General features: G+C 39.4%; 1 protein-coding gene across 1 annotated transcript in view; it reads left to right on the top strand.

Moving 5' to 3' along the window:
* Positions 1-12,987, top strand: part of eml2 (EMAP like 2) — a 40,549-nt gene extending 27,562 nt beyond the window's left edge. Inside the window, exons 7-22 of the mRNA XM_075472845.1 lie at positions 11-160; positions 2,089-2,158; positions 2,647-2,757; positions 2,838-2,933; positions 3,076-3,210; positions 3,299-3,398; positions 4,042-4,196; positions 5,066-5,191; positions 5,282-5,413; positions 5,494-5,561; positions 6,559-6,647; positions 6,746-6,843; positions 7,013-7,100; positions 7,278-7,373; positions 9,618-9,748; positions 11,476-12,987. Of these exons, the coding sequence (XP_075328960.1) occupies positions 11-160; positions 2,089-2,158; positions 2,647-2,757; positions 2,838-2,933; positions 3,076-3,210; positions 3,299-3,398; positions 4,042-4,196; positions 5,066-5,191; positions 5,282-5,413; positions 5,494-5,561; positions 6,559-6,647; positions 6,746-6,843; positions 7,013-7,100; positions 7,278-7,373; positions 9,618-9,748; positions 11,476-11,601 (1,771 nt within the window). The 3' untranslated portion in view covers positions 11,602-12,987. The remainder of the gene's footprint in view (positions 1-10; positions 161-2,088; positions 2,159-2,646; positions 2,758-2,837; positions 2,934-3,075; positions 3,211-3,298; positions 3,399-4,041; positions 4,197-5,065; positions 5,192-5,281; positions 5,414-5,493; positions 5,562-6,558; positions 6,648-6,745; positions 6,844-7,012; positions 7,101-7,277; positions 7,374-9,617; positions 9,749-11,475) is intronic.
* The last annotated feature ends 437 nt before the right edge of the window (positions 12,988-13,424 follow it).

Here is a 13,424-nt window from a genome sequence, read left to right on the forward strand (position 1 = left end):
CGTGGACCAGGTACGGCTACCGCGGTCGTGACTGCCGCTCCAACCTCTATCTGCTGCCCACAGGAGAGATTGTGTACTTCAACGCCTCGGTGGTGGTGCTGTACAACACGGAGGAGCAGCAGCAGAGACACTACCTGGGTCACAACGACGATGTGAAATGGTGAGAGAGCAGAAAGCGGATAAGAGAGGCATGTTTTAACAAAGCTGCACGATTTCCTGCACAGCCCGGCCTCTTCCACTTACTCTGGGACGTGTTAACGTACCCCTTTGATCACATGCTGTCCTGGTTAGTGTAGTGTGTGAGAGTTTAAACTTTAAATTAGGGCTGGGCAACAATTAAAATGTTTAATCTAATTAATCACATGATTTCCCTGATTAATCACGATTAATCGAATTTGTACGCAGAATCCAAAAATTAACTCAAAAGTAGTGTATAGCTTTTAGCATTTAGTTTTATTTTAAATGTGCTGCCATATGAATGAAAGTGCCATAACATTTGTTGTGCAAACACACTTTTAACATCAGCATCTTTCTGTAGTTTTTATGTAGAAGCCTCGCTCCACTGTCTGTTTCCTTGAATGACTTGCTGCTATCAGTTGTGTGTTTTGCCTTTAAGTGATATTTTAGACTGGAACTACTACGCTGAGAAGACAATTCAACTTGGCAGAGTTTACAGATGACTTTGGTTCTGTCGACTCCGCCGTCTGGAAGAACTTTAAAATGAAAATGGCCGAGTAAAAGTTCCGTACCCTTCTCCATGTTTGGTGGATCCGCCGATTACTTTCTTTTCCGGTTCCACAGCAGACAGCAACAGACTTTTACAATAATGAAATAAAGAATAAAACAGAGGTGGTTTGTGGCGTAGTGGGTTGAGCAGGCGCCCCATGTACAGAGGCTATAGTCCTCGCTGCAGCTGGCCCCGGTTCGAGTTTCGCATCGGACAGCCCTGTGCTGCGTGTCGTTCCCCCTCTCTCTGCCAAAAATGTTTGTTTTTTTTTTAATTAAAAAAAATATAATTAAATTAAAAAAAATATAAATAAAGAAATAAATAAAACCTGCGTTAATGCGCGATAAAACAGTAACTCGTTAAATAATTAACAAGTTAACTCGCCCAGCCCTACTTTAAATGCTTCATTTGACTTTTTTGTGACCATCTGCTGAAATTATTCTCGACACAACGTTTGTAGACAGGCTCAGAAATGTGTGGTTTTATTAATTGGCACTGGTTGACATCCTGAGTCAGCTTTGTCCCTGGAGCCACAGGGATGTAAACACCAAATTCCCCCCGGGGCATGCTGGGAAAGCGACTTGTCTCTGCAGGGAGTCGGCTGTTCTCTTCGCTCCCACGCCATCATATTGAATCCTCGTCTTCTTGCTACCATAAAGAACCCCTCATTGTTAGCTTCCTTTTAATCTTTTTTTATTTTTATTATTTCAGAAGTAGAAGGTTGTTGTACGACAGATATAGTACAAAAAACTTAGTTTCTGAGTTTCTATCTTTGATGTAGCGTTTCTGCAGAGCATTAGATGCTTCCTGTCAAATTTTAAAGTGTCAATTCATTAAAAAACCTAAAAGATGGAAACAAACCATCTTCAGCTGCAGCGTCATGATATGTTTAGATTTACACAAACGCACCAGAAAAGCTTTGATTGTCACACATTTCCTCCACAAAAGCCAGAAGCAGTGGAACGCATTCAAATCAAATCAAATTTATTTGTAGCACATTTCATGTACAAAACAATTCAAAGCGCTTCACATAAAATAAAAGCATTGCAGCAGGGAGTGTAAGAAGAATTAAAAATACATAAAAGAATATAAAGAGAAACAAATAAAATCATTTAAATGAATTTAAAAACAAGCAACAGTCTAGATAAGTTCAAAGATATCGTGCAGATTTCATGCATAGACACATGAGAAAAGAAATGTTTTTAACCTGGATTTAAAAATGTCTCCATTTGGTGAAAGTTTAATCTCCACTGGCAGTTTGTTCCACTTGTTTGCAGCATAACAGCTAAATGCTGCTTCTCCATGTTTGCATTAAAGCGCAAAAGTCACTAATATTTTCTTTCGTTTTTTTTTCGTCGTAGCTTGAGTGTGCATCCTGACATGGTTACCATAGCAACGGGGCAAATGGCCGGAAACTCTAAAGATGGAAAGGTGAGATCACACTTATCTTCCCGCCGTGCATTTTCCTCATCGCTAAATATCGAATTAAAGTTTTTTTTCTTTAATTCGATATTTCAGAAAAAAAAAGAGCATTTAGCTCAAAATAGTTTGTATGAGGAGAAAAAATGCTTAAACATCTATTGTGATTCTTATCCCACGTACTATATATATTTGTTTCTCTAGCACAGTGTTTCTTAATCAGTTTTCATCTCAGTTTTCGTCTTATTTCTGACCTGGGCCTCTTCAAATCTAGGCTAAAAACCTACTTATTTAGGATTGCTTTTAATACCCAGTAGTATGATGACACTTTTATCTTATTTGATTTTGTTGTATTTTATTGCTTTCACTGTTCTTTTATTGTTTTTACTTATTCTTCTCTTTTTTTTATTACCTGCTGTAAAGCACTTTGGTACACCGAAAGGATTGTCTGTAAAGGGCTGTATGAATAAAATACATTTACATCTCTGTCACCTGCTCAGCTGCTGGCTCCCCACGTTCGTGTCTGGGACTCCGTGAGCCTCAACACGCTCCATGTGATCGGGATGGGCGTGTTTGACCGAGCAGTCACCTGTGTGTCTTTCTCCAAGTCGGTAAGAGGTTCAGTTGTTTCGAGTATCGGCTGAAATAAAAAGCTGCTGCTGTGGTCTTACTCTTCACTTTCCACTTTCAGAACGGCGGTACCTTCCTCTGTGCTGTGGACGATGCCAACGATCACATCTTGTCTGTCTGGAACTGGCAGAAGGAGAAGCAACTGGCTGAGGTCAAGGTACTTTGTGGCGACCAGCAGCATCATTACTGATATTATCCGTTTGTTCTAAACTTTAATTAAGAACCTGAGAGGATTAGACGCATGAACAAAGGGCTATAATTGAATTGATCTTCGAGCTTCGTGCCTTCTGTCCCTGCAGTGCTCCAACGACTCTGTGCTGGCCGCTGTGTTTCATCCCATGGACACAAACCTGATTGTCACGTGTGGGAAATCCCACCTCAACTTCTGGACCATGGAGGGCAACACTCTCACCAAGAGACAAGGCCTGTTTGAGGTACGACCATTAGACTGTAGGTCCGAAGTACACAATGTTAAAACAACTGCAGTCTTTTCAGCACTTTTTTCTACTTCTTTCTGTCTAGAAACACGAGAAACCAAAGTATGTGTTGTGTGTGGCCTTTGCGGAGAATGGAGACGCCATCACAGGAGACTCCAGTGGAAATATCTACACCTGGGCCAAAGGTAGAACCGAAAAGAGTCGCAATGATCCATGAAATTTGGAGATTAAATCTTCCTATACACTGGAAAAAATCAAAGTCTTACCAAGTATATTTGTCTCATTTCTAGTCAAAATATCTCATTACACTTAATATAAGACACAACTGCCTAACAAGTACTATTTCAGCCAGATATAGGGACTTGTTTGAAGACAATACATCTGGAATATCTTGTTAAATGAAAAAGTCTTGAAAACAAATTGTTTTGAGTCGGATTTCATATGAAACAAGCTTTTTTTGACATTTGAAGAGGTTTTTAAGCTAATTTCAAGATCACTTTTAACTCAAAAGTCCTAAATATCACATCTTATTTCAAGAAATCTTGACATTTTTTGCTTATTTCAAGCAAAAATGTCTTTTATTTGTTGTTTTTCTTACTTATTTTTGGAGGGGCATTTTTTCCAGTATAATAGTCTTAACTGCTCAGAATGTCAGATTGTTTTTATTTAAAACTAAGGAATGCATATGGGATCATGTGAAAATAGGCTCAATTTACCAGTTGTTGTTCCTCATCAACATAGCCATAAAAGATGTGTTACTGAGCTGCACATGCCCTCAAGCCTGAAAACAAAAAAGAATCCATCAGACGCAGCTGCTCTGACTTCCAGGTGGTAACCGCATCAGCCAGGTGGTGTCGGGGGCCCACGAAGGGGGGATTTTCTCTGTTTGCGTCCTGAAGGATGGCACCATGGTGTCTGGAGGTGGGAAAGACCGCAAGGTGGTGCTGTGGGACCACAACTACAGGAAGCAGGCTGAGATGGAGGTAAGAGCTGCTGGAGCCAGGGCCGGTTTGTGCTATGGGCAATGTGGGCGACCGCCCAGGGCGCACTCAATGTGATAGACTGATCCCAGGCCACACAACACAAACTACTTCCAACCCAAGTAAACTGTATTTCATTCCTAAAATGAACATAGACCCATATATCTTCATGTAATTAACTGGTTTATGTGAAAAATGTGAAAAAAAAAAAATAAAATCTGTGCAGTCATCTACGTGAATTTGTATACGTCACGTGACTCCGGTTGATTGACGGGTGAACGGACGGTGTAAATGGGAAAAGCAGAGGTGATCCATGTGGATCATGGATCATCATCATAGTAAAAGACCAAAGAAGCCATCAGGTGCCCAGTTTAGAAAGAGAAGAAGTGGCGAAAAGGGCAAAAGATAAAACGACTCAGATTTCTACGAGTGACCTGAGTGACGTAGGCTATTCGTTAGCCTCTTGTTAACATGTTGCTATTAGCCACGACTGTATTTGATTTTTAGTTTTGCTGAACTAGAATTAGAATTGAGGCATCATGTCATGCAGCTAATTTCACCCAAAGGCAACCTGGTGTAGTTTATGTTTACAACACAACAAGAAGTCCTGACTGTGGATTTTTTTTTTTTATTGTTATGAGCTATATGCGAAATTCAATAACTTAAATAACTTCTAATATACATTGACATGGCATTCTGTAAGCTACATGTGGAATCTTTTTGTAATGATACAAATAATATGGAGCTGTACTGTTTTACTTCAGAAGCAGAAGATGGAGCTGTCGCTTAAAAAGACAACAAAAAGCTGAATAAAGTGTCCGGATGGGAACACGTGAGCTTTATTTGACCCTCTGTGATGTATGTGTGTGCAGGTGGCCGACTCGCTCGGTCCCGTCCGGGCGCTGGCTGAAGGTAAACCAGGAGAACTCTTCATTGGAACCACGAGGAACGCCATCATCAGGGCCGCCTTTCCCGATACCCTAACCCCTATTGTACAGGTATCTGCCCACAAAATTCAGTTTATTTGTACCCTCCTGACGCATGTTACAGCCTCGGGTGTGTTAAATGAGTTCTGCGACGTGCTGCAGGGTCACACGGATGAGCTGTGGGGTCTGGACGTCCATCCCTCCATGGAGCAGTTTGTCACCTGCTCACAGGACAAACAGGTTCACCTCTGGGACACCAACTCCCACCAGCCCCTCTGGAGCAAGACCATCGAGGTAAGCAGGATGGCGAAATTAAATGAGCGCCGACTCAAAAAGCAAAAGAAATGATAAAAATGCTTCCTCCTGTGCCTCAGGATCCAGGGAGGTCTGCAGGTTTCCATCCCAGCGGGGCTGTTCTGGCTGTGGGCACCATGAGTGGAAGGTCAGCCTTTCTGCCGTCTGACATATTTTTTCTTATATGTATTTATTTTTACAGCAGCTGTAACTTACGGAAGCCCGGAGCGGACGTGGTACGTATAAACTTTTTTCTGATCGTTTTCTGGAGATAACGAGTTAATTTACCGATTGTTTTTCGAGGCCACTTTTTCTCCCCAGTCCGCCCCTGTTTATATGTGTTTATATGTATTTCTGGCAAAGTTTTTTACCCATCTTTACCCCCCTTTCATTGAAAACTGAATAAAGTAGCCTATGAATCAAACATGGAATGTGGAGCGTTTGTGTAACAATTCTGCTGTGAAAATGCACAAAGCAAATCCTGCTGGTGTGACAAGCATTTCGTTTTAATTCGATTCAGCATTATCTCGTTTTCTCGAGATAAACTCGTTATCTCGGCACCTCTTGTGCATCATTCGGTAACCGTGGAGACAGTCTGGTCCCCTCAGCTGGTCTCTGATGAAGTTGACTATATCAACAGGATCACTGAGGTGTAAACGCCTGTTGAGCTGCAGTCGAGCCGGCCGTCTCCTTAAATGAGGCGGGCTGATATGAGTTATCTCTACAAGACAAACAAATTGTGAACACATATAAACAGGGGCGGACTGGGGAGAAAAAGTGGCCTCGAAAACAATCGGTAAATTATCTCGTTATCTCGAGAAAACGATCATTGTTTTCTCGAGATAACGAGATAATTATACCGAGAAAACCATCAGAAAAAAGTTTATACGTACCACGTCCGCTCTGGGCTTCCGTAGTAACTCACAAAATAAACATGTGAATGATTTGTAGATGAGGCAGAAACCATTTAAAACAAGATAACAACGAAAGCTATAATGTATCTTTCTAATATTTGACACAGTTTGTTAATCTTGGTACAAATCTGAGAAAATCCCACTTTTTGTGATGGTTTTAAGTTGGCTGTAAAACTACTGAAGAACATTACCTTTAAAGTTTCCCGAATGTCTGGCCCATGTGTGTTGCAGATGGTTGGTGCTGGACACCGACACTCGAGACCTTGTTTCTGTGCACACAGATGGCAATGAGATCATTTCCAATGTCAAATACTCTCCAGGTAATCGCCACGTGCGCACGCCTCACCCACACGCTGCCATAAAACGCATCAGCTTTGTGTGAACTGCACCGTTAACTCTGAGCTCACTGTGCCTGCAGATGGCAACTTCCTGGCTGTCGCTTCCCATGACAACTTTGTTTACATCTATGCTGTGACTGAGAATGGCAGAAAGTACAGCCGTGTGGGGAAATGCACGGTGAGTGCAAATATTAGGCTTCTCTGAAAGCTCTAAGAATGAAATGAAATAGCCACAGAAGGTTTAAAACTAAGCTTGAAATGGAAACAGTTGTATCTTTACTGTTAAACTGCCCAGAGTATAAATATATAAATATCCTCCCGCTCTGTTCGGCTTCCTCCTTCCTCAGGGACACTCCAGTTTCGTCACCCATCTGGACTGGACAGCAAACAGCCAGTACCTTGCCACCAACTCAGGAGACTATGAGATCCTCTTCTGTAGGTCGTCCTTCTTCTCTGTCCACATGTTCTTTAATTATTCTGTTTTAATTCATTCAGATGGCACCCATTAACTGTAAGAAGCCATCAGCTAACTTATTTGTAACTTGTTACTCGGCTAAAATAGTCAAACTCTTGACTTATGATAGAACATGATGAATATTTTGTTGTTCTCAGGGGAGGCATCCAATGGTAAACACATGACCAACATGGATGTAATACGCAACCTGGAGTGGGCCACCTCGACCTGCACTCTGAGCTTCAACACCTTTGGTAGGTCATTAAAGCCGGTGTTATTAAGATGGGCTGTTATTGTTCACATGTTGTTCATTTTGGGGGGAGCTGGCTGATGTTCAACACGATCAACAAGTGATGAAACCAGCCAACAAATAAAGTGGAAACAGCAACAAGTAAAACATTTTGTTACCCCAGGTGTCCTGTATGAACACATGCTAAATCAAACAAGACACAAAGTGACCACACAAAGATTTGCAGTAAGGAATTAATGTTAGCTAGTTCTTTGCTTTTTGTCTATGTGCAGCAAGCTAAAGCTAATTGTTGCCGATATTATTAGATAACTTATGCTGGCTCACTGATGGCACATCTTTTCCCATGGATACATACATACATATAAAATGTAACACAGGATGCTGACAGTTAGTATTTCTTTTGATAAATTTCACTGGTTTTAGTCTGTCTTTGCCTTTACTTTGTTGATTGGTTTAATGTTAGAGTTAGGGCTGGGCAACGATTACATTTTTTAATCTAATTTATTACATGATTTCCCTAATTAATCACGATTAATCGCATTTGTACGCAAAATCCAAAAATTAACTCAAAAGTAGTGAGTAGCCTTTAGCATTTAGTTTTATTTTAAATGTGCTGCCATATGAATGAAAGTGCCATAACATTTGTTGTGCAAACACACTTTTAACATCAGCATCTTTCTGTAGTTTTTATGTAGAAGCCTCGCTCCACTGTCTGTTTCCTTGAATGACTTGCTGCTATCAGTTGTGTGTTTTGCCTTTAAGTGATATTTTAGACTGGAACTACTACGCTGAGAAGACAATTCAACTTGGCTGTAAATGCAGGAGTTTTTTTTTCCAATTTATTTTGAAATACGTGCTTTTATGTTGAAAGAAGTGAAACAGGAAGTAGAGAGAGACCGAGGAGCACCTGTAACGGTGATGTTACCTGCTAGTTTATCTTTATTTTATTACTCCATGCTTCGTGGTGTTTGCTGTAACTGTGAATGTGATGCATTCAACAGACTTTTACAATAATAAAACCTGCGTTAATGCGCGATAAAATATTTATTGGCATTAAATAATTAACAAGTTAACGCGCCCAGCCCTAGTTAGAATGCCTGGCTGCTGTATTATAAAGACGAGTGAGTATTCAGAGATGTTTTTCACCCTTTAACTAAAACCTCAAGGCTGGTGCAGCAGATGAATTCAGCCCCATTAACAACCGAGAAAAGCAGAAAATACATTAAGGAATTTCATTCCAGATCCTAATTCTATATAATCTTTAAACCACGAATCGAGATCCCAAATCTGTTTGATTCTTTGTCATCTCTGTGTTTTTGTGCTGCCTTGTCGTTTGTTCAAAGATGCAGATTATTAAAGTTGTCAATTAGAAGGATCTCACTTTGTGAGTCACCTATTATAATCTCAGAATATTGCCACACAGGATAAGGATATCTTGCTGTTATTTATCATCTGATTCCACCATCAAACAACCTGCACATGGGGCTGCAGACCGTTTATGTAGGATGGCAGACTCAAACATACAAGATAAATATGATGCCATGTAGCTCTGTTTTTCATTGTATTTCAGCTTGTTGTATATTTGCCTTTTTTCTTTGATTTTATATTTTGTTTGCACCTGTTTCTGTTGAACTACTATAAAGATGTCAAAGCCACGCTGTTCATAAGTGAAACTTTGGGATGCAAGTCCATGCATGAATTACCAGATTAACCGGTTACGTTAAGACGTTTTTGCTTGAAATAAGCAAAAAAATCTGCCAATGGAACTAGTGAAAATCGGCTTGTCAAGATTTCGTGAAATAAGATGTGATATTTGGGACTTTTGAGATAAAAGTGATCTTGAAATTAGTTTAAAAACCTCTTCAAATTAAAAAAAAAAGATTGTTTCATGTGAAATATGACTCAAAACAATTTGTTTTCAAGACTTTTTCATTTAACAAGATATTCCAGATGTATTGTCTTCAAACAAGTCCCTATATCTGGCTGAAATAGTACTTGTTAGGCAGTTGTGTCTTATATTACGTATAATGAGATATTTTGACTAGAAATGAGACAAATATACTTGGTAAGATTTAGATTTTTTCCAGTGTGTCTTTCCCTCCAAATGCCGACTGACTGCGTTCCAGTCCAAACAAGTGCACAATACTCTGTGTTTTCCTGCAGGCTGAAACAGAACGTTACGTTTCGAACAATATTTGTCTGTCTCCCGCTAACTCCTGCTGTCTTCCTCACTCTTTTTGTCTCCCAGGGATTTGGCCAGATGGTGCAGACGGCACCGACATCAACGCCGTGTGCAGGTCACATGATGGATCCCTGCTGGCCTCTGCTGATGACTTTGGCAAAGTGCACTTGTTCTCCTTCCCCTGCTCTCAACCAAGGGTCAGACACAGCCACATTTACTTTTCACAAAGCCTTTTGCGACCGTTTCTGACGCCCCATTTGCTTCCACACACATCCAGCATAAACTTTAGGAGAGCCGAGCAACCACACTGTTTATTTTGAGCCCGCATTTGATGGAGTGTTAACGAATGCTGTGAAAACTGGATCATCACCAGACACATAATGAGCATAATGTTTGCCAGGTGTGTGCGTTCTGTTCACAAAAATCCAGTTCAGGCTGTCCCACTTTCTTTTACAAGTGTTTATCCAAACACATTTAACCAGTGTTGTAAACGTAATTATCCATTCAGACAAAATTACCTCCATCAGCTCAGGCTCTCAGAAGCAGCAAATTGTTGCAACATGGTTTTAACTGTCTTAAACGTGTGTATACCCATCATTAATAACTGAATCCTTGTTTAAGGCGAGACACGGCAGGCAAAAACTTTGTTGTTTTTTTTGTTTTTTTTCATGCAGTGGTCAATTTTTAGATTTTGGGCCAGTCTACTCCTTCAATATGTTGTTTCAAAACATAAATTAAAATGTTTATTTCATCCCATTTTGTTTAATCGCGGCAGTGCGTTTCGCCCCAAATTTACCAAAATGAATTCCCCTATTTAAATCTTTAAATGCCGTTTTCTCAAAATCAGTTTTTTGTATTTTTCCAGTATCAATATCTCAGCCTATGGAGCACCTATTAACACCAAACGTTCCAGTTATACGCTTAGCAGTATTCTGAAGATATTTACAGAAGGATTTGTTGATAAATCATTCCTGGCCTGATTTATGTGACATTATAATAAAAAAACATGGCGAAAATCGATGTTTTTTAGGCTATGGGCAGTATATTTTGATTTCCTAAGAAATGAAAGCAGATATCCTGAAATCCCTCTGTAATTTTCTTTTCATTTTGCGTGTAAACAAAATGAAAAAATAATTCTGCACCTGGCTTTATCATATGTTCAGATTTATCTTCCAGAAATATATGCAAATGTGCGCATATTTAATGAGATAATGCCTAATTTGCAGAATTAAACATACATATTTCTAAAACTTGTAATACATTTTTTTCATACTTGTATAAGTAATCAACTGGGGAAGTTTCATGGTGATATCTATCTATTATTTTAAAATATTACCCTATTCACCTGTAGTGTCTCGCCTTAATACACTGTAAAGAATTTCCCTGTAAAATAATGTTAATTTACAGTGCAACTACTGTTATTTGTTAAACAGTATGATAATGTTTTTTTCGATTACAGTACATGACGGGAGGATAACTGTGTTTTAGTCATTTTACGGCGCATCTACCGTAATTTATTTAACAGTATAATTACGTATTTTGGATTTGGACATCAATTCATTAAATTAAATTACAGTTATCTACTGGTATTGTTAAATGACTGATTTAACTGTTAATTTACACGTGAGGGATGAATATTCAACAGTATTTTACCATTATTGTAAAATACAGTCGGATACTGTTGTAAATCCACCGTAAATGTACAGCAATACGTTACAGTGTACATATGACTTTTTCAAACTTCTGGCATTTCGATCACTCGGAGTACTCCACCAAATCTTTTTTTTCTGAAGATTTGTAACCTCGCCAGATGTGTTACGAAAGAAGAGATCGTTCCTGTAAAATGTACTCGGCCTGCCAGATGTTTTCAGACTATTACTGTTACTTTCAGTTGTATTTAAGTCATTTTTCTGACTCTTTTCAGGCTCCGGGTCACGAGTACAGCGGCCACAGCAGTCACGTGACCAACGTTGCCTTCCTGCATGGTGACAGTCACCTGATCTCCACCGGCGGGAAGGACACCAGCATCCTGCAGTGGGTGGTTGCGTAGGCAACGCTTTACATCCCCAGAGGCGGGGATCAGCACCACTTCTGGCCCCCTGCCGCCTCCCCGCCACATCACTCCCCTGCCACCAGGTGGCAGCACCCCTCTGTGCCTAATAGAAATGTAAAAAAACAGCACGCATAACTTGATCAACCGCTGATGTCACAATGAATTAGATTATGAGTAATCACTGTAATTGAAAAAGTCTAGAAAAGTCTTGCTGTTTGTAATGGATTGTAGAGAAATGACTTGTTGTGATGCAGAAAGTGAATCTTGACTTGTTCCCAGTTGAATGATGCAGATGGTGACCACATGATAGACCTGTGACTTTAGCATTAGTACTAACTGTGCCTAAATTCCATTCAATTGAACCCCTTTTAATGGGAATTCCATCTATTTTAACACACAGGCTTGCTGGCAAGTTTTCACTGCATGCTACACTAATATCTTGACATGTATTGTGGTATTTTTCTGCCATTAGTTTCCATTAATTTCACAAAGAACTCATATAAAATCCAGAAGTTGTTACAAAATATTTTTCTATCATATTGACTGAATGGAAACCAACTAATTGCTGAATAATCAGGAAAAAAAAAATACCCGTAAATGTCAACAGAACAGCAAGAGGAGCTATGATGTAAAGTATCCTGGATTTGGACTATGGAGATTAAAGTATGGCCCTAATTTCATTAAAAAAGAGATCACAGTAGATGCTTGTGATTTTAAAAATAAAATCAGTTAAACCTGCGAACTTGTGACAAACTTTGCTGCAGGGATCTTGTACAACAGAATGTAACCCCATCAAAGTGTGAGATTCCAGAGTCGGAATCCACTGACCCGTCCTTGAGCAAAGTACGATTGTTTGAAATCCTAAAATAGATGGCATTCCCCATTAGAGTTCTAATTTCAACCCCTCGCCTTCTTATCTTTCCCTCTTTCAGTCCTTCAGCCTTATTTCCAAACTCTTAAGGTGCAGATTGTAAAGTTTTGCTTTTAGAGAAAGAGAACGGTACAAAGTGTCTGTTTCATTTGACCTTCGCCCCCCAGGCTGCTGTGTTTGATTGTACTACTACTGTAACTGTGCTGAGAAGGCACTAGATGGCACTACAGTGCAAAAGAATGAGCATGACTGAGGCTTCCCTCCTGCTGTAGATGCTGTCAATGGTCTCCTGAGTAAATATAGATATTATGCAGTATATCCGAGTGGCTGTGTTATTTTAATATTTAGCTGTAACAATAATGGATGTTATTATTATTATTATTATTATTATCATTTCATTGTGGGACTTTTGGGTTGTTGACATAGAGGTAATGTATGCTGCTGTGCTTTGGAAGTGAGCTTGAGCTGTGCTTTGCCTTCTTCTGTTTTGTTAATAAAGTTTTTTACCCAAGTATTCGATCCCTTTGAATAAATTTATGTTTGGCACTTAATCCAGGTCGACTTTTTTTCCCATTTTAAATCTGTTTCTGTGCTTTTTGAAATAACTTTTTTTGTGGAAAAGGAGAAGTAAAAATGGAAAACTGAATGATTTAACAGTTTTGTGATGCACTGACAGCCAACAGGTGGTGTGTTTAAAGGTGAATTATTTCAGGATCAAAGACTGACGGTTTAAATATCAGAATTCAGAATAGAACCTGATAAATTGAATTTAGTTTGGGAAACCCTCTTCTTCCCTCTTTTCCATTATATTTGTTGCACCACTGTGTCTATCTGAATCCTTCCCATCGCAGCAACATTAAAAATCATTTTAATTTATCCTGTAAAACCTTTCAAAATCTATTTTAGCTGTTTTATGGCTCCGATGGGTCAATTATATTATTATTATATA

Source organism: Odontesthes bonariensis, chromosome 9, assembly GCF_027942865.1.
Source record: "Odontesthes bonariensis isolate fOdoBon6 chromosome 9, fOdoBon6.hap1, whole genome shotgun sequence".
NCBI lineage: Eukaryota > Metazoa > Chordata > Actinopteri > Atheriniformes > Atherinopsidae > Odontesthes > Odontesthes bonariensis.